The 21,232-nt window shown below is 50.2% G+C and overlaps 3 protein-coding genes and 1 pseudogene across 3 annotated transcripts; 2 read left to right on the top strand and 2 right to left on the bottom strand.

Moving 5' to 3' along the window:
* The first annotated feature begins 2,104 nt into the window (after window positions 1-2,104).
* On the top strand, window positions 2,105-5,698 carry LOC109769973 (probable glucuronosyltransferase Os01g0926400). Its single transcript, XM_020328680.4, has 4 exons — window positions 2,105-2,790; window positions 4,118-4,506; window positions 4,621-4,862; window positions 4,966-5,698. Exons 1-4 carry the CDS (start codon window positions 2,655-2,657, stop codon window positions 5,477-5,479), a joined length of 1,281 nt encoding a protein of 426 aa, XP_020184269.1. The 5' UTR covers window positions 2,105-2,654; the 3' UTR covers window positions 5,480-5,698.
* A 646-nt stretch (window positions 5,699-6,344) lies between these two features.
* LOC120962154 (U5 spliceosomal RNA) lies at window positions 6,345-6,455 on the bottom strand (annotated as a pseudogene).
* A 2,713-nt stretch (window positions 6,456-9,168) lies between these two features.
* Window positions 9,169-12,162, top strand: LOC109769975 (uncharacterized). Its single transcript, XM_020328682.3, has 6 exons — window positions 9,169-9,471; window positions 10,292-10,463; window positions 10,570-10,920; window positions 11,074-11,262; window positions 11,358-11,540; window positions 11,668-12,162. The coding sequence occupies exons 1-6, from the start codon at window positions 9,320-9,322 to the stop codon at window positions 11,914-11,916; spliced, it is 1,296 nt and encodes a 431-aa protein (XP_020184271.1). The 5' UTR covers window positions 9,169-9,319; the 3' UTR covers window positions 11,917-12,162.
* A 714-nt stretch (window positions 12,163-12,876) lies between these two features.
* LOC109769976 (E3 ubiquitin-protein ligase At3g02290) lies at window positions 12,877-15,754 on the bottom strand. Its single transcript, XM_020328683.4, has 5 exons — window positions 15,521-15,754; window positions 14,418-14,543; window positions 13,412-13,844; window positions 13,217-13,326; window positions 12,877-13,126 (listed from the first exon to the last, which is right to left on the bottom strand). Exons 2-5 carry the CDS (start codon window positions 14,535-14,537, stop codon window positions 13,100-13,102), a joined length of 690 nt encoding a protein of 229 aa, XP_020184272.1. The 5' UTR covers window positions 14,538-14,543; window positions 15,521-15,754; the 3' UTR covers window positions 12,877-13,099.
* Between the last annotated feature and the right edge of the window lie 5,478 nt (window positions 15,755-21,232).

Raw genomic sequence — 21,232 nt, 5'->3', positions numbered from 1 at the left:
CCTTGAGTTCATGCCTACAAAGTCTGCAGATGCAGCCAACCAGGCCACGCAAACAACTCACCCTCCTTCACCAAGTCCCCGCCATTGTGCTTACTCTAGAAAACAGTAAGTTCAACAAAAAAGCTAAATGGCATTTGACCGAACACCTGTCGGACGTGGTGTCCGCCATGAACATCGTCAGCAGGGGCGGAGGGTACCTGACTGCGAAGGGATCCAGGATGGAAGGCGACGATGTTGGTGGGGCTTGCAGACGTCCTACTTGCCTGGACGGCGGCGACGATGGACGAGGAGGTGCGGCTGCAAAGCAAGGGGGGGAGAGAGATTTGAGTGGGCCAGGAGTGTCATAGTCCTACGTGGATGTGGTCTGGACTCCCGCAAAGCACCCACCCCTTCCCTAGTCCACTTCCCGTTTGCAAACAAAAACGGACGTCTAGACCCCGTCGTGGACAGATAGCATATCATGTTAAATGGTAAAACGGATCCAAATAGCTTGGTCCAAACAGATATGGGCAATTTGAGGGTCTGTGTTGGAGATGCCTTCTTTTTTTTTTGACGCTTGAAACCCCCTCTTTATTCATTGGTAATCAAAGATACATCATTGACAAGAAACGAAATTAAACCCTGGAGAGGGGGGGGGGGGGGGGGGGTCACGTAACCAAATACTAGGATTATCATATGTAGCAATACGGGCTAATTCGTGGACCGGTAATACATGTCTTTGGTTCGATGGTGCCCGGATTTTGTGGCCAGTGCTACGCCCATAATATAACGTGATGTCATACGAGTATTCATTAGTACTGCCTAGATAGCTAGCTTCCCTGCCGTCCCTTTCTATTCTAGTCCCAGTAGATATACACCACTGAGGCGGTTCCTTCTTCTTTTCCTCTTAGAAAAATGAACCAGTACGGGAAATTCGTCTCAGAATCACGGAAAAAGGGACACACAGGACGAAGCATATCCCCCGCGTTGAGGACTCATGATCGGAGCTGCCCATCACCGTCTTGAGTGGAGTGGTTCTCCATCTCCTCGCCACCGGCGCCCCACCCACCAATGCATTCAGTTAATCACAGTAGTGGTTGAACGGAGAAGAAAAGAAAAACGTACCGGCCAGGAGGGGGGAGATGCTTAAGCGTGAAGAACGAGCTGGAGCATCCGTGCGTGCGTGTTACTGTACTCCTCAGGGTTGGCATGCCCGCAGGCCGCAGGGCAGCCTGGAGTAGGTTGGAGTAGATGCAGGGTGACGGGCCACACGGTGAGGAACTGAGGATGGAGTCGCGTGAAGCATCTCTGCGTGCCGGTACTGGCATTGTACGTGCAATAAGTAGGCGCTTCTTACTCTACCGCTGCTGCTGCTGCTGGTATTGATCACTCGCGCCCACCTGTAATACCAGGCCAAGCCAGGTGCACGTACAGATTCCTCCCGCCCGTCTGGCCGTGGACCTCTGCATGCCTGCAACTGCAGCCCGGGCGGCCTCTGTTTGCTGTGCTGTGCTGTGCTGGCCGTGCATCACATCCGCAGGGCCGTCATCGTCACTGTCACGCTCACATGATTAGATTTCTTCGAACGACTCCTAATCACTTATCAGTTCATCCGGCTAACCACTCCACCTAACGGCACGGCACGCACACATGACACGAACCCCTTTCCGCCCGCCTTTCCATCTCCAGCTCACGCGCCTGCGTGATTGAGGGAGGGTCGGGAGGCCAGTGCCTAAAAGCAGCAGGCAGACGACGCCCAGTTGATAAACTAATCGGAAACCGAAAATGAGAGCGGATGTGATGCATGATTCCGCATGCACGGCCTCGTGCGTGGCCGATCGCAGCATGATAATGGCACCACCGTACCAGCAGCCGATTAAACTAGTCGGGCGGTAACATGGTAGCCACCACGACGTGCCGGAGAAAAAGCTACGTAAAGAAATGGTAAGAACGGCATATTGGCATGGGAGGAATCGTTCGGGTCTGCGCCGGAGAAGAAAGAAGGGAAGCGAAGCGAGACGTGGTACGTAATAGAGAAGCGAAAGCGGGACGGAGAGACCCCGGGCGGCGTCGGTTGATTCCGTCGCACGCCAACACCTGCCCCCGCCCCTCTCTCTTTCTCCTTGCACCTTTCTTTTCTTTTCCGCCACCCCTCTAGCTAGCCAGCCTCTACTAGACCCGCTCGTAGTCCCGTGCTGTGTGCGTCGCGCGTTCAGCCCAGTCTTTTCCGGGGCGGCATCGGCGAGAGGAGTTGTATATTTCCCACTGGCTGGCTCCCTCGCTCGCTCGTCACCTTGACCGCATCGCCGCTCCCCCAATCGGCCTCCGCCGCCCGCTCCATCCCTTTGTCTTCTCACCATCGTCATCATCCCGCTCCATCTCCTCTCCTCGGTGCTGCGGCCTTCCGGGTCCTGCCTGCGACCGCGAGGGGCTGAGAGGGACGGTCTAACGCACGCCGACAGCGACCCGGAGACGAGGAGGACTAGCAATAGCAAGCAGCACCGACTTGGCTGCGAGCCAGCCAGCCAGCCAGCAAGCAAGCTAACCAGGACCGGCCTCGCTCAATTGGTCGCTGCTCCCTCCAGCTTGCGCCCTCGGCCGCGGCCGTCTAGATTCGCGCCGGCCACTGAGCCGGTCAAGGAGGTCCAGCGAGGGGTCGCCGGCGAGAGAGACAAATGGGGGCGGGGACCAGGCCGTCCGCGGCGGCGGCCGCTCTGCTCGCCGTCGCCGCCTGCTGCGCGGCGCTCCTCGTCGCGGCCGCGCCGCCGCAAAGCCACCAGCCGCAGCAGCACAAGCACGTCAGGATCTCAGGTACGCCCTCCCATCTCCACCTTCTTCCGTTCTTGGGCCTTGCTAAATCCCCCCGTCCCTCAGAGCCGACGCCGCGCAACAGAAACCGAAATTGGCCCCGCCGAGATTCAGATTTCCCCTGCTCCGGCGCCGCCGCAGAACGCAATGCCGCGGCCAACCAGCTGCCTGGCTGCTGAATCCGCATCAGAATTGAGCAGGGCTCCTAGCTGGCTTAGCTGCATCTGTCCCGCCCGCCGACGCTCCCATCCAATTTTTGCTCCGCTGTATCTGCATTCCTCCGTCCTCCGGTTCGAACTAGTTATTCGTGCCCGGCAGCCCGCCCATTTTGCTGTTCCCCGGGATCAATAATGCATGACTCCTGCATTGCGCCGGCGAGCGATCCAGCCGCCGTGCGGCTCGCCGGCCAGCCGGCCGGACGGTACCGGACAGGCAGACACACACTGTAATCAAGGACTGTACCAGCAACCAAGTACCAGCAGTAACAGCCACCAATTCTCGAAGCAAGCCGAGGTCGGTAGGTGAATTCAGTACCACTGAATTCCCTCTCTGATGCTACAGAGTACAGACATCAGTACACTGCATTGCATCAAATCGTTCTCGAGAGTGGGATCTCGGCCCCATTGCCCCCCCATTCGCACCATCCCCCCGGCGGGCCACAGCTCCCGTAATGGCGCTGCCTCGCCGCTTCGGGAATCAAGCGTGCCGGATGCCATTATTGGCATTTCTCGCGAGGAGCACCACCGGCGGAGCTGTACCTAACCCGCACAGTTTGCTCCATCGGATGGTGGACGCAAAGATCCGGAGATGATGATTTATAAAAGTAGCGGCTGAATTCAGCGCCGGTCGTCCACTCACTCCGCTGATGGATGGATATCATGTCACTGATTCCCTTGGCTGTTTTTCTTTCCCTCCCGTTGAAAGCTGACGTGCTAACAACCACCGCATTGGTTATTAAAATGGGGATAAAATTGGCAGGTTACCATTGTTTTCATCAAAGTTTAAAACTGCCTGATAGTGATAGGGATTGATCTTTGTAGCATCTGAGCAGGAGCATCGAATGGTTGGTGAGCTGCTGACCGCAACAGCTCGGCCATTTTGCACCAACTGCTGCTGCTAATCTGTTCATAACATAAGTGGTGATTCTGTCATGCACAAATATGAGCACTCCATGATTATCCATCCATCATTTTCTCCTCAGAATCAAACCGTAGCCGGCGCTGAAGCTAGTTTTCTATAAAAGTGCCATCTCTGGAGTACTACACATTTTGAGACAGTTTTAATTTTCAAATAAACCGATCATATGCTCAAACATGTTGGATGGCTTCAGGGAACGCCGGCGACGTGCTGGAGGACGACCCGGTGGGGAAGCTCAAGGTGTTCATCTACGAGATGCCGAGGAAGTACAACCATTACCTGCTCGAGAAGGACAACCGGTGCCTCTACCACATGTTTGCGGCGGAGATCTTCATGCACCAGTTCCTGCTGGCGAGCGCGGTGCGGACCATGAACCCGGAGGAGGCCGACTGGTTCTACACCCCGGTGTACGTGACGTGCGACCTGACGCAGCAGGGCTTCCCGCTGCCGTTCCGGGCTCCCCGGATCATGCGGAGCGCCATCCAGTACATCGCGGCGACATGGCCTTACTGGAACCGGACCGAGGGGGCCGACCACTTCTTCCTTGCTCCCCATGATTTCGGGGCATGCTTCCACTATCAGGTACACCACTGACATGAATGTTGCCACTTACTACTGGGTTTCAACTGAACTTTTTGTCTGAATGAACAACATACTGAAAGGAAGAAGCACATTTCTTTGTGTTTTTCCATTCAGGAGGAGAGGGCTATTGAGAGGGGCATCCTACCGCTGCTCCGGCGTGCGACGCTGGTGCAGACGTTCGGGCAGAGGAACCATGTGTGCATGCAGGAGGGTTCGATAACCATTCCTCCCTACGCCAACCCGCAGAAGATGCAGGCTCACCTCATCTCCCCCGGCACTCCCCGGTCCATCTTCGCCTACTTCCGCGGCCTCTTCTACGATATGGGCAACGACCCCGAGGGCGGCTACTACGCCAGGTAATGCATCACCACTACTACAAATCTGTCAATGTCACCGTGATCGGTGTCGACAACTGATGAAATGCTAACGACGGTGTGGATGATGATGGACGGCGTGCAGGGGCGCGCGGGCGTCGGTGTGGGAGAACTTCAAGGACAACCCGCTGTTCGACATGTCGTCGGAGCACCCGTCGACGTACTACGAGGACATGCAGCGGGCCATCTTCTGCCTGTGCCCGCTGGGGTGGGCGCCGTGGAGCCCGCGGCTGGTGGAGGCGGTGGTGTTCGGGTGCATCCCGGTGATCATCGCCGACGACATCGTGCTGCCCTTCGCGGACGCCATACCCTGGGAGCAGATCAGCGTGTTCGTGGCGGAGGCGGACGTGCCGCGGCTCGACTCCATCCTGGCGTCGGTGGCGCCCGAGGACGTGCTCCGGAAGCAGCGCCTGCTCGCCAGCCCGGCCATGAAGCAGGCCGTGCTCTTCCACCAGCCGGCCAGGCCCGGCGACGCCTTCGACCAGGTGCTCAACGGGCTCGCCCGCAAGCTGCCGCACCGGGAGGGCGCGTTTCTGAAGCCCGGCCAGAAGGTGCTCGACTGGAACGCCGGCCTCGACAGCGACCTCAAGCCGTGGTAGCGTGTGTAGAAGATCGTCGGAGCGCTTTGCATAGTCTCGTCGTGTACATTTTTGTTCTTCAGAGTTCAGAAGACCTCACGTCCTGTTCTTTTCTTGTTCGTTTCGTTCTTTGTTTCTTTTTTACCACGGCCACTTTTGCGTGTATGCAGCAGTCAGCAGTGAAACTTTATGCACACACATAGAAGGTTTTTTTTAGCATTTAGAAATATGTTTTTCGAAGTGGGTTCATATGTACCCGGGTTCATCCATGCACTTCCCCCGTCTGCTATTGACAGTGCTGATGCCAGAACAGAAAAGAAAGAGAGATGGTAGTTTCCATGTGAGTTCTGACGCACACGAAGAAGCGATTCATCATCATCAGGGAGAGGTGATGCAGCTTCACACAAAGTATCACATTCAACGACAGACTGTTAACTTAAGCTGTTACTCAAGAATTGATCCTGATACAAGATATGAGAGAGGTGTTTTTATTTCTTTGCGAAGAAATATGAGAGAGATGTTGGTGCAACATGTGAATGTACAAATCCTGAGACCAACAATCGGAGAACTGAAAGGCATAAACATGGTTCAGCTAGGATTTTATTTGAATGATTCTTCGATAAACAAGGATCTGAATGAGCTTGCAGCGTGGTGACAACAAAATACAACAGCGAGGTGAAATGCATTGTTATTCAACGGGTTTGCATACCTGAATCCTGGGGCCAAAACGATGGCAAATGCACCTGCATGCCAATCCAAGCAGAGATTTCATATCACCTAGGAGTACATAGGAGCAACACCTCAGATTTGTGATAATTTATCAAGGACTCGCACTATACATCAGATCTAGTAATATTTGAAACATTGAATTGTGGGAGCCTTGTCAAAAGGAGAAAACACCCTTCAAAAATTAGCGTATGCTGCTTAATGTGGCGTGCACACGGTATTCTTTAGTAAAAGGCGAAAGAATAGTTCGCTTTGTGCTCACCACGCAGCTGCGTGCCTGTCCCCATTCGCACCCCGCCCTCTTATGTAGGCGAGCGGTCTGCCCACTCCTGCTAAGCCAGGCGAGGTGGGACTAAAAACGCCGGCTGCGCTGCTTTCTCCTAGGCTGCTTCTGCGAAAGAATGCTCATGCTGTACCCAAAGGCCGGCCCAGAAGGTGCCTGAGTGGAACGCCGGCCTCGATAGCGACCTCGAGCCGGCCGGTAGCACGCCCTAGAGATCGAGATGTACGTAGTCGCATATAAATCGTGATCAAAAAAAGAAAGGGCTGCGCATAAAAAAATTCCAGACCTGCCCATGTTCGTTTGTTTTGCCCCGACCACTTTTTAGCCAGAAGAAGCGATAGAGATGTGATTAGAATTGAGAAGCAGCCCAGCGTCATGTTTGTGGGTGAGAAATGTGTTTTCCTTTATTGTAGCAGTGTGTGTGGCCTTGTGTGTGCGCTCGCTGAATTCCCTTTTATAGCCGCCGTCTGCTACGCCAAGGAACTTGATGTGAGAACCAAAGAAAGAGAGCTGACAGTTTCCAACGAATTGATTCACCATGGAATTGTCAGGTTTCTCGAAATGATTCATCATGGAATCGTCAGGTCGTGGTGACAGGGAAGGCAAGGGGAAAACTAGGGACTGCCAGGAAGTTAAGAGACCAAGTGTGATTTTCTGAATATCTGCACGCCGTACAGATCACCGTGCTCTTTTCGGCCGTCAGTAGGGGCCATGGCGAGTCGCTTCGTCGAGTCGTCACGCCGCCCCTCTGCTTTGGGAGAAGTCGCCCCTGACGATTTTGACCAGCAGAAGCAATCACAGGGAAGGTGTGGTCAGAGGGGAGTTCTTTTCTACAGCTAGCGTTCGTGACCGCGGGGAAGGTGTGGTCAGTCAGTCGCCAAAGGGGCAACTGGCCCTTGGGATGGGGTCAAAGCTTCAGGCCCTCGTCCTCAGACAATACTACATCATGACCGGATGGGTACCTAGTTTATTACTAACTCAGATCAGCTGCGTGTTTGCGGCCCATCGGTGCGGTGGAGGGAGATGGGCGGTCGAGGAGGACGGCAGCAGCAGGCAGCAGGGCTTTCGCGCCATGTGATTTTATTTCATTCCGTTGTGGAAGTGAAACCCCGCGAATCTCATGGTCTGGTTGATGATTCTGATGTTCTGAACACCGATATTGACCATGGTAGTGGTCGTCTCAAGGAACAGCAAACGCATCTGAAATGCACCGTTCCGATTATTCTCACTCTCACCGCCGGTAGGTGTGCCCGGGATCCAGACGAGTCTCTCTGGAGTCTGGACGTGGAAGGGTAGGCAGTAGCCGCCACCCTGCGTGTGCGTGGCGTCGCCATGATCCGGCGGCTAGGTGCGACGCACACCTGACTGACTGACTGACGGGGCAAACAAAGCTGCTGCAGCTGCTTCGTGGACTTTTCCTGCGTCCAAGGGCCGGCGGGGCCAACTTGTACATCTAGGGCCGCCGACACCAGCGGCAGCAGGACCCTATGTCTCAATACGAGGAGAACCAGGGACCTACCTGAATTTAGGAACGTCGTGTTAATTAAGTTGTGATAATAATAGTAGTATGATACTACTCATGTATCACCCGCTTATCTTTTGGTGGCATTTTTTGGGTAATGTTTGGGTCAGGCTTAACATCGTCAACAACCCCGTCACAAACGCCACCAACCCCCTGCTTTTTTTCTCTCCTTGTGTGTAGGGCTACATATACTTTTAGCCTCTTTGCATTTTCACACCAATTTCATATGATTTTGCGCAAGTATTTCGGAGGTCTAGACCGCGATCCACCCCAAATTTTTTTTTCATCACCTATCGTTATTGAAAGAGAGACGACTTCAACTCGGCATCATTTTCAGCGAGAAAAAGAGGTGGACCTACTCAATTGGCCCACATACACATGATACTGCCTAGGGAGAAATCCATGCGCAAGATGCTTTGCTATCGAAAACACAACAGAGGCAGTGTTGTCGTGTGTGGCTGAAACAGAAAGAAATTCGCAACATTGGATATTTCTTGAAGATCTAAACTACTTTCCAACCAAGCCGTCCCTCCGTGCTACCTATCATACTCTAGCCAACTCCAACTGAACGTCGTTGCCAAGGAGAAAGTGGACAAATTCAACTTCATCTGCCGCATGTGTTTGCGGGACACGACACTATTCATTAGCCTTTTCTTTTTCTTTTTACAGACAAATTTACCATCCCTGGTTTTATCTTGAATGAAGGTCAAAAATAAACTATGATTCACCCAAGGCCATTTCTTCGTCGTTGTCGATGGGGAGCCAACCACAACACATCGTCGCTATCAAAGGGAAAGCGGCCAATTCGATCCCCTACCTCCAACCAGCACATCCTATCACCATTTTCTAGAGCGAAGGCGCAAGAAAGTGGTCGACTCGATTCGATTCCCTTCTCATGCATGAAGAAAAATCCTCACAAGTGGTGGTTCAATTACTACGCTCTTTGCTCAAGCCAAGGAGGGGAGAGGCAAAGGGGCAATACGCCACTGCAACGCATCTCCGCGACCGGATCATGGCATCGCACGTTCACATGCCTCCGCGTACACACGTAACACACCGCAGCACTGCACGGCTGCTCCGGCCCTTCACTAGCCCATGACACACCACAAATACCAGAAACCACAAGGGTCTAAGCGTAAACTGGCATTAGAAATGGTGCGTCTACTTATTGACGATGACAAGGACCAACGGCAGGGACAAGGAAGGGAAGGAGAGAGAGATCCGTCGTGCGTGTGAGGCAGCCCCGCTAAACCTCGCAACAACCCCCGTGGGCGACCAACCCAGCCCAGCCGCCCCCCTCACCAACCCCGGAGTCGGAAGCAGAGCCGCGATGGCCGGCACCGTGCCCAAGCTCGCCGCCCCGAGGCCGGCGGCCGCGGGGCCGCTCCCCTCGCAGTCCCTCCGCTCCGCCGCGCTCGCCTTCGCCCCCTCCGCCCGCCGCTTCCGCGTCTCCCTCGCCGCCCGCGCCAGGAGCCCCGTCATGTGAGAAATTACACACACCATCCGCTCCTCCTTCTCTCACTGGTTGATTAGATTCGTGATTCCGCTGCTGCTGCGGTGCCGTGGGGAAGGCGACCGGCTGGGGTTGCGTCGCCGGCGAGGTTCGGTCAGATCAGAGCGGCCGGGCCGTGATTCGGGACGAGTTTTTTTTGTCTTGTTCACGCTTTCGCAGTTCGAATTGCGGTGGGTGGGTGGGTTGGATCGCGGCGCTGATGCTCCGCCGCCGCGTAGATCGCGCGTGGCCCGGCCCGGCTCAGCGCCTTGCTCGGATCCGCGGTGGCCTCGAGGTCCTTCCAGGGAGGCCTGGGCGCGCGTGCGCGGCCGTCCGATGGGGGGTGGACCGCCGGGATCGGGTGGTTTCGCGGGCCGTATCGGTCAACTCGGCCGAGATGGCCCGTGTTGCCGTGCGCGGATTCGTCGCTACGTGGTTGAGGGCGATGTATCCTATGCAAGCGCGCCGCCGGGTTGGTTGGGCTACACGCCACAGCAGGCCGTCGCTTCTGGATTCTCCCTGCTTGATTGATTGATAGGGATAAGCATAGCCTTCCGTTTTTCCATTTGTTTCTGGTAATCTCGTATGGCTTTGCATCCTGCGTTCACTAATTTTGCACACCAAGTTGCCACCGCGTCGTGTACATGTATAGAAGAATGTTCGCTAACATTTTACAGTGCTCATGATCATGAATAGAAAGTTCATTTTGCCAAAAAAAAGAGGAACAGAAAGTTCCTTTTGTTTGTGTTGTATATATGTATGTGATGCAGCAATCATTTTAATGTGACGTTAATTCTTGCCCTTCTTCAGTGCGATGGCTTCCGCCAAGGAAGGGAACGGCGCCGTGACGAAGAGGACCACGCTCCATGACCTCTACGAGCAACAGGGTCAGTCCCCGTGGTACGACAACCTCTGCCGGCCTGTCACCGATTTGCTGCCCTACATCGCCAACGGTGTCCGTGGAGTCACCAGCAACCCAACGGTAATCACCCTTTTACTGTTTTATTTTTCTTATATGCTGTATATGGCTTGCTCATGTGTGCTGTGTCTGCAATGTTCCTGCTGACTGTGTCCCCAACAATATGCAGATTTTCCAGAAAGCCATCTCTTCATCAAACGCGTATGACGGTCAGTTCAAGGAGCTTATATCAGCTGGGAAGGATGCGGAGAGCGCTTACTGGGAACTCGTCATAAAGGATATCCAAGACGCGTGCAAACTGTTTGAGCCCATCTATGACGAGACCGATGGAGCTGATGGTTACGTTTCAGTGGAGGTGTCTCCTAGGTTGGCAAATGACACCCAAGGAACCGTTGAAGCTGCGAAGTGGTTACACAAAGTGGTCAACCGCCCCAATGTGTATATCAAGATCCCAGCTACTGCAGAATGCGTTCCTTCTATCAAGGAAGTCATTGCTAATGGCATCAGCGTCAATGTTACTGTAAGTGCTGAGCTCTGTCTTTCCTTACCATTATCTTGTATCTCCTTGGTTATCAATGCATCTTGTGTTTTTTTTCCACTGGACTATTTGCTGTGGTTGTTATATACTTTGATGATAAACCTATTGATCACAAGTTTATTGATGTCGTTGCAGCTTATCTTCTCCGTTGCAAGATACGAGGCTGTGATTGATGCTTACCTCGACGGGCTTGAGGCTTCTGGTTTGAGCGACTTGTCCCGAGTGACCAGCGTGGCATCCTTCTTTGTCAGCCGAGTTGACAGTCTGATCGACAAAATGCTTGAGAAGATTGGAACACCGGAGGCTCTTGCCCTGAGGGGAAAGGTAGAGACAATTTGGAGTTACCTGTCACCTAGTAGCAGAACTTTCTAAATTATCACAATCAAGTTTTGACTAACGACCACCCTCTGTTCTCTCAGGCTGCCGTAGCACAAGCAAAGATAGCAAACCAGCTTTACCTGAAGAAATTCTCTGGCCCGAGGTGGGAGGCTTTGGTGAAGAAGGGAGCCAAGAAGCAGAGGTTGTTGTGGGCATCCACCAGCGTGAAGAACCCGGCTTACTTGGACACTCTTTACGTCGATCCTCTCATCGGACCTGACACCGTGAGTTTCAACAGCAAGTTCCTTTCGTCTTGTTTGTCGGGATCATAATCACCGACTTGTCATTTTTTTTACATATTCAGAACTTTTAAGCGCATCCTAACTTGCTCGCAACCCTTTGCACATTCAGGTCTCTACGATGCCCGACCAAGCTCTGGACGCGTTCATCGACCACGGCACAGTTGCTAGGACAATCGACGCTAACGTGTCAGAAGCTGAGGGCATATACAGTGCCCTGGAGAAGCTGGGCATCGACTGGGAAGAGGTTGGCAAGCAGCTGGAGCACGAGGGGGTGAGCTCCTTCAAGGGGAGCTTCGACAGCCTGCTCACGAGCTTGGAGGAGAAGGGCAACGCCCTCAAGACTGCCGCCAACCTGTAGGCGCTAAAATTATCGGATAGAATGGTTTGGTACCGGCGCTGGCCATCAAACGATTACCGAATAAAAATGCCAGCTTGCTGGCTCTCTCCTTCCATTTGGAAATGAAATGCTCCCAGTTATCTGGGTGAGCTTGCTTCTTGTATTCTAGGCGTGCCTGGCTGTCATTGTGTAACTGAGGCCTGTTGCTTGCAACTGCTATTCGTTCTCTGATCAATTGTTTTTGAGCAAGTGAGCCATATTTGTGTATCTTTGGCAAATGCATTTCTCCTTACTGTTGTTATCCGTATGTTGGCAACTTTAGCTCAGTATATGTTTTAGAATATATCAGACCCATGTTATGTTTTCATTGATGGACACTTTGATCTAACTAAACAATAACAGTTTAACAGAAGCCAAAGTAATCTTTATGCCATTTGTAGGACCTATATATCTGTGCTCAAGATTGTCCTTTATACCGCTCACTTCAGCAAAGATCATATATTTCGGGTGAAATTTTGGAACTTCAAGGACGGGTTACGCCCACAACTACTGCTATCAACATTGGTCTGTTGAAGTCCTCTAACTGCAGTTTGGGAAAGTATTTCTATCATACGTATATTCTTAAACACAAGACACCTTAGGAACACTTTATTTGGACAATGGCGAGTGTCGCAACAATAATGAGCCAACCTAGTACTCTATTTGCGGTACTTCACGCCCCCGGAGGACCCATTAACTCATGAACAAAAACTTATAAAGCATTCCCTGCAGACAGGAATATAAGTCAGGCACTTGATTTTAGGTCGTCCATTTAACGAGCGAAACATGTTTAATATGCCATACAGTCGAAGACAAATTCTTTTTTTTTTGGCATACAACACACAATAACCAATCAAAATTCTTAGGCCCGCGCCCGACTTATATTCCCATCCGCAGGGAGAAGTACTATCGAACTCCATCGCCAACTGCCATTCAACAATATACACACGAAATATCCAGCAAGACTTTTTGGTAGACTGATTTGAGTACACATAAGTCGATCTCGAGAACGAGATAGGTTTCAGACATCAAAGAACTACGGTATTATTTACAGACTCCAGCATCCCATGCTGTAGATACTTTTTCCCTTTACAGACTCTCCAGCATCCCATGCTGCAGATACTTCTTCCCGCTCTTCCTGATGCGACCGGCATGGAAGTTTCTCTCAGGGGCTCTCGCAGAACTCCATTTCCTGCAAGTCCAGCAGGTTGTGGGAGTTGTCAGGCATGCAGAGAAAATACATTTATTAGGAATATGAAGTCTGGAGCACGAGATAAGGTACCTTCCCACAAATTGGGCAGGTGTCGCTTCTCTCCATCCACTCATAAATACAACTTAGATGGAAATGGTGGGAGCATTTAGTTATGATCTGCGGATTCTCCGGGGTGTACTCTGCACGATGGGCAAGCAGTGAGAAAATGTTCACGCACACCATAACATGTCCTCTGTATTCAGATAAAAACACGTGCGAACAAACCTTCCAGACAAGTAGGGCAGACATCTTCGTCGTCTGAAGTGATGACGGCATAACTGCTGTTATATGCTCTTCCAGAAAGACTCTTAGTCGACTCAGAACGACGCACCTTATGTTCACCCTCAGGATCAGTGCTGCTCCTTTTCTTTTGAGCAGCTAAATGCTCGACACCGGAGCTGCTGCCATTTCGTCTAAGAGCTGGGGACTCTTCATGCGTGAGGTTTATAGACTTTTCACGCCTTGATACCAGTCCCTCTCTTTGAACTCGGGCATATCTAGGGTCAATGTCATATGGGGGTGGTCTAGAAACAAGGTGAAAAGTTTCAGACAGCGAACTCTCAGTTATATTAGTACTTGGATTAGTGGATGCCAATGGCGCAGCTCCTTGAGCTGGGTTGCTTGGCCTAGAGTCGAGCCTCTGGAATGCTGCAGTATACTACATGGACCAAAGAGGAATACTGGAGTTAGAATAAGCATTCAGTATGAAAATTAATGTACTATAACATGCAAAATCATTGAAAATGAAACATGCCAAACATGCTCTACATTTGTTTGTGATTTCTCTAATTCTCTTTGCAATGAATCTGCCCAGACAATGTGCATACATCATAAACCATGTAAATGTGGTTGAACACAATCAAAAGATCAATACTAATGTAAGATCAAGAACAGGTCAATGGTCTCTCTAGTCTCTACCATCTTTTGCCTTCCATAAATGTTGTGTACCGATCATTGTATAGTTCGCCATTGGTGTTATATTTTTGTCCAACAAACATCAGTGACACCAATGTGCCATCTAAAATACTCCTCTATATAAGCTAGCATATTGTGCTGTTTGCCATAAAATAGCATGTAATCAACATAGCAGTGGCAATTTGGATAATTAGATCAGCATGACCATAAGAAGATGTATGATAAATTGGAAACCAGAAGATTAAATGTACATGTATAACCATATATGGTTGCATTTTGCATACTGGAAAATTCATATAGTAAGAGGTAACATTACCCCCCCAAACATGTTGTGAAACAACTGCCTTAGGGATATGCATTGTCTATAGACAGGATTATTTGGATGAACATATTCCTCAAAATCGTCTGTGGAAAGGCAGCAGCAAAATCCTCCCATGATTCGCTGGAAATAGCAAAGATCAGAAGTATTAACTCAATATGGAAATGTAGACTATGCAGACAAACTTAAGTGTCATCAAGTTAATACAACCATTAGCTGTTTGGTGCATGAAAGAAAACAAAAAAGATTGGAAGGCTGGAGCTCCCATTTCAACCCAAAGCTAGACGGAGTAATGCAGCACATAAATGCGCATTGTTGAGGAAAGTAGGGAATGAAGGGAACAGTTGGTCCATAGATGCCAACAACCGTAGAGATCAGTGAATCAGCGCAATAAACGTAAAATGAAGGCACAAGTCCTAGATGCCAGCCAAGGGATAAGATTTGCCACCAATAACCAAAATCAAAATCATTGGCAGGACAGATTGTGAAATTCATAGACGGGCAATGGTCAAAGAGCACTCTTGTTAGTTCCAAGTGACGGGTCTGCACATTCATTTACAGGGTAGTAGGCGCAGATCAAGCCTCTGATGTTGTTCAGATGCACATCCACATTGTGGTGAGCAACATACCACATGGAATGTGCTCCTCTATAAACCCGGCCTGCGTCGAGGGACCCGCTACGTCTCACTGCCAGTTTCATCATTTTGATTCCATGGAAAATGCTCTCACCTAGGACGTCTGTCGCCTGCAGTGGAACTACGGCGTCAGACAAATCGAACCTACCGGCTACTAGCAAGGGAGCTGCGGATAAGGAGGAGCACGCGTAGCGCGACGCATCGACGCCATCGTTCGTCGCGAACTCGCGGCCCATCGGAGGATGAGCTGATCCACATCTCGGCCGGCCGGCCGGCCGGCAGGCGACCGAATCCGCACCGGCACCCGTTGGTTACCCGGATCGCATTCCGCGGCAGGAGAAGACGGAGCGAGGTGGGTACACGGAGCCACGGGGACGCTCCTGGTACGAGGACATGGCAGCGCCGGCAAGAAGAGGCACCGACGGACGGGATGGGGGATGAGACGGGATGCGTGGAGGAGCTCACCTCTCATGCGCCGGCGACGAGGCAGGCGGCGGCGGGAAGGGGTCGATGCTTCGTCGTGAGGGCGGGCGGCGATGGTGACCGCCCAGGGACGGCCGGATTGGAGAGCGGCGAGGAGAATCTGCGGAGTTTGGGGGAAGAGGCGAGGTGGGGAGAAGGAAAGGAGGAAGAGGAGGGTTGGTGCGCGTGTGTTGGACTTCACTCCCCTCGTGTGGGGTGGGCTGTCGTTGCGAGGTCAGTCAGTCCCCAGTCCAAGTTGGTAAATATTCTAGTGAGGTTTTGCCTACTTTTGTTTCCATTTTGTCAAATGCTTCGGTTCCAAGAACCATATAATAAAACTTGTTCGGTATTGCCATTCCTCGTCCAGTTGCTTGAAAATCGCAATCGCGACGGTCGATTTTTCGCAAAGGAGAAGCAAACCCCGAGGCGGAGCCGTCGACGTCGCGCCATCGCAAGCGGAGGCGAGTCGGAGGTTTGACTGTGTGGTTGGGAGGGGGGCTTTTAACTCTGACCATCGCTTGGATCAGACGAAGCCTGAGTTGGAGACAGAAGCGACATTGCGTCCCCGATGAGGCATCGGACGGGAACTCGTTGGAGGCGAGGTAGGAGAAGGGTTGGGAGGGAGGAGGAAGAAATCGTGGCTTGTATTTTTGTCGGGTAGGAGGAAGAAGATGAATAGTTTGAGGGGAAGGGGGCGGTTGGAGGAAGAAGAGGACAATCTGGCCACTCGTTTTTAATCCAACGACTCGCAACAAATTGGCTGATGCAAAAGAAAAAAAAGGCAGAGAAGTGTTCCATAGCGGCCTACCAAAAATGCGAATTTTTTCCTGTAGCTAGTTCCATAGTTATCACAAAACAAGAGACCCTTAATTTATCAAAATGTCCGTTAAAGACATATCTGATTCATGGTATTTAAAAAATATATAAGCATACTGCTTGGAGCCGCATTGGAGGTATGGTTTCTCACAAAAGTTTATACTAGTTCCATGGATCTTCGGCCAATGTCGGAGTACATTATAAGATTTGCTTTGTTAGTTTTGTATGTTCATGGTGCTGACTCGACTGTGAATGCATTAGCTTGTGCTGCATAACCAACCAAATAAGGCATGAGCCTATAATTATTTTGCACACTCTGAGCTAATTCCTGAAAATTTTAGACCTTAGCTTCCTGTTGTTGCTTGCTGGTTCTTTCTTGGACCTAGCCCAAAGTGGCTAGGTTGTATGTATATTATGTACAATCTTTCATTTATTTAATTAAATATACAATAGGAGCCTCTCCTACTGTTTCAGGGTCAAAAATAAAAATTGAGCATATATATAGTAATAAGATGTTTGACTACAGGAACGGACTACAATTTGTCAGGGCAACTCCAATGCGGACCACTACTACTTCTTGAGCTTGCGTTGGTTTTTTCCTTGAAGAGAAAGGGGTGATGCAACAAAGTAGAGATAAGAATTTCCCTCAGTTAAGAACCAAGGTATCAATCCAGTAGGAGGTACACACAAGTCTCCAATAGTTGCACCTACACAAAGAAACAAATACTTGCACCCAACGCGAAAAAGGGGTTGCCAATCCCTTCACGGTTAATTGCAAGGATGAGATCTGATAGAGATAGGTATAAAAGATAAGCAAAAATGCAAAATAAAGTAAAGGTAAATAAATTGCAGCAAGGTATTTTTGTATTTTTGATTTTATAGATCTGAAAATATATGATGAGAAATAGACCCGGGGGCCATAGTTTTCACTAGAGGCTTCTCTCTTGAAAGAAACATACGATGGGTAAACAAATTACTGTTGAGAAACTGATAGAAAAACGCAAAGTTATGAGGATATCTAAGGCAATGATCATGAATATAGGCATCACGTCGGTGACAAGTAGACCGACTCCTGCCTCCATCTACTACTATTACTCCACGCCTCGACCGCTATCCAGCATGCATCTAGTGTATTAAGTTAACAAGAACGGAGTAACGCTTTAAGCAAGATGACAAGATGCAGAGGGATAGACCCAATCAATATGGTAAAACCCCATCTATTTATCCTTAATGGCAATAATACAATACGTGCCTCGCTACCCCTACTGTCAGTGGGTGAGGACACCGCAAGATTGAACCCATCATAAAGCACTTCTCCCATTGCAAGAAAAATCAATCTAGTTGGCCAAACCAAATCAATAGATCAGAGAGAAATACAAAGCTATTTTAATCATGCATAAAAGAGTTCAGAGAAGACTCAAATAATATTCATAGATAATCTGATCATAAATCCATAATTCATCGGATCTCAACAAACGTACCGCAAAAGAAGATTACATCGAATAGATCTCCGAGAACATCGAGGAGAACATTGTATTGAATATCAAATAGAGAGAGAGAGAGAGAGAGAGAGAGAGAGAGAGAGAAAGTCATGTAGCTACTAGCTATGGACCCGTAGGTCTGTGGTAAACTACTCACACATCATCGGAAGTGCAGCAAGGTTGGTGTAGAGGCCCTCAGTGATCGAATCCCCCTCTGTCAGAGAGCCGGAAAAGGCCCCAAGATGGGATCTCACGAGAACGGGAGCTTGCGGCGGCGAAAAGGTATTTTTTGTGTGCCTTCTGACGTAAAGGGAATATTTGGGTATTTATAAAGCTGCAATTAGGGTTAGGAGGGCTGCAAGGGCCCCACAAGCCTAGGGGCGCCCCTGGGGCGCGCCTTGAGGGCTTGTGTCTCCCTCGTGGGTCTTCTAGCCTCCTCCTGAACCTTCGTGGTTGTCTTCTTGTCCAAGAAAAATCCTCAAAAAGTTTCGTTCCGTTTGGACTCCCTTTGGTATTGATTTTCTGTAAAAGACAAAAACAAGGAAAAACAGCAACTGGCACTGGTCACTAGGTTAATAGGTTAGTCCCAAAAAATGATATAAAATAACATATTAATGCATATAAAACATCCAAGATAGATAATATAATAGCATGAAACAATCAAAACTTATAGATACGTTGGAGACGTATCAAGCATCCGCAAGCTTAATTCCTGCTCGTCCTCGAGTAGGTAAATGATAAAAACGGAATTTTTGATGTGAAATACTACCTAACATGTTTATCAATGTAAATTTTCTTGTTGTGGCATGAATATTTAGATCCATAAGATTCAAAGCAAAGGTTTAATATTGACGTAAAAACAATAATACTTCAAGCATACTAATAAAGCAATCATGTCTTCTCAAAATATCATGGCTAAAGAAAGTTATCCCTACAAAATCATATAATCTTTTCATGCTCTATCTTCATCACACAAAGTATTTATCATGCACAACTCCGATGATAAGCCAAGCAATTATTTCATACATTTAATGTTCTCAAGCTTTTTCAACTTTCACACAATACATGTGTTGGGAATCGTTGCATGGAAAAACAAAAAAATTACGCACATGCAATGATCTATCCATGGAGATGCATAGCAACGAGGGGGAGAGTATGTCTACGTACCCTCGTAGACCGTAAGCGGAAGCGTTTCACAACGCGGTTGATGTAGTCGAACTTCTTCGCGCTTCAACCGATCAAGTACCGAACACACGACACCTCTGCGTTCTGCACATGTTCAGCTCGGTGACGTCCTTCGCCTTCTTGATCCAGCAAGATGTCGAGGTAGTAGATGAGTTCCGTCAGCACAACGGCATAGTGACGGTGATGGTGAAGTGATCTCCGCAGGGCTTCGCCTAAGCACTACGAAAATATGACTGGGGGTGTAATGTTGGGGAACGCAGTAATTTCAAAAAAGTTCCTACGCACAAGCAAGATCATGGTGATGCATAGCAACGAGCGGGAGAGTGTTGTCCACGTACCCTCGTAGACCGTAAGCGGAAGCGTTTTATCAACGCGGTTGATGTAGTCGTACGTCTTCATGATCCGACCGATCCAAGTACAGTACACACGACACCTCCGAGTTCAGCACACGTTCAGCTCGATGACGTCCCTCGTACTCTTAATCCAGTTGAGGCCGAGGGAGAGTTCCGTCAGCATGACGGCGTGGTGATGGTTATGATGAAGCTACCGACGCAGGGCTTCGCCTAAGCACTACGACGATATGACCGAGGTGGATTATGATGGAGGGGGGCACCGCACACGGCTAAAAGATCAATGATCAACTTGTGTGTCTATGGGGTGCCCCCTGGCCACGTATATAAAGGATGGAGGGAGGAGGAGGCCGGCCCTCATAGGGCGTGCCCAAGTGTGGAGTCCTACTAGGACTCCCTAGTCCTAGTAGGATTCCACCTCCCACATGGAATAGGAAAAGGGGAAGGGAGAAGGAGAAGGAAGGAAGGGGGCACCCCCTTTCCCTAGTCCAATTCGGACCAGTCCATGGGGAAGGGGCGCGGCCACCCTCGAGGTCTTTCTCTCCTTTCCCGTATGGCCCATTAAGGCCCAATACGAATTCCCGTAATTCTCCGGTAATCCGAAAAATACCCGAATCACTCGGAACCTTTCCGATGTCCGAATATAGCCTTCCAATATATCGATATTTACGTCTCGACCATTTCGAGACTCCTCGTCATGTCCATGATCTCATCCGGGACTCCGAACTCTCTTCGGTCATCAAATCACATAACTCTTAATACAAATCGTCATCAAACGTTAAGCGTGCGGACCCTACGGGTTCGAGAACTATGTAGACATGACTGAGACACATCTCAAGTCAATAACCAATAGCGGAACCTGGATGCTCATATTGGCTCCCACATATTCTACGAAGATCTTTATCGGTCAAACCGCATAACAACATACGTTGTTCCCTTTGTCATTGGTATGTTACTTGCCCGAGATTAGATTGCCGGTATCTCAATACCTAGTTCAATCTCGTTACCGCAAGTCTCTTTACTCGTTCCGTAATAAATCATCCCGCAACTAACTCATTAGTCACATTGCTTGCAAGGCTTATAGTGATGTGCATTACCGAGAGGGCCCAGAGATACCTCGGAGTGACAAATCCTAATCTCGATCTATGCCAACTCAACAAGTACCATTGGAGACACCTGTAGAGCACCTTTATAATCACCCAGTTACGTTGTGACGTTTGGTAGCACAGAAATGTTGGGGAACACAGTAATTTCAAAAAAATTCCTACGCACACGCAAGATCATGGTGATGCATAGCAACGAGCGGGACAGTGTTGTCCGCGTACCCTCGTAGACCGTAAGCAGAAGCGTTATGACACCGCGGTTGATGTAGTCGTACGTCTTCACGATTCGACCGATCCAAGTACCAAATGCACGGCACCTCCGAGTTCAACACACGTTCAGCTCGATGACGTCCCTCGTACTCTTGATCCAGTTGAGGCCGAGGGAGAGTTTCGTCAGCACGACGGTGTGGTGACGGTGATGATGAAGTTACCGACGCAGGGCTTCGCCTAAGCACTACGACGATATGCCCGAGGTGTGCAACTATGGAGGGGGGCACCGCACACGGCTAAGAAATCAACTTGTGTGTCTATGGGGTGCCCCCTTCCCCCGTATATAAAGGAGTGGAGGAGGGGGGGGGGCGGCGGCCCTCTACTATGGCGCGCCCCGGGGAGTCCTACTCCCACCGGGAGTAGGATTCCCCCTTTTCCAAGTAGTAGGAGTAGGAGAGAAGGAAGGGGAAGAGAGAAGAGAAGGAAGGAGGGGCGCCGCCCCTCCCCCTAGTCCAATTCGGACTAGGCCTTGGGGGGGGGGGCTGCCCTAGGCAGCCCCATCTCTCTCTC

Source organism: Aegilops tauschii, chromosome 3, assembly GCF_002575655.3.
Source record: "Aegilops tauschii subsp. strangulata cultivar AL8/78 chromosome 3, Aet v6.0, whole genome shotgun sequence".
In the NCBI taxonomy this organism is placed as follows: Eukaryota; Viridiplantae; Streptophyta; class Magnoliopsida; order Poales; family Poaceae; genus Aegilops; species Aegilops tauschii.
The sequence above is the reverse complement of the archived record's forward strand: the minus strand, read 5'-3'. Positions and strand labels throughout refer to the sequence as shown.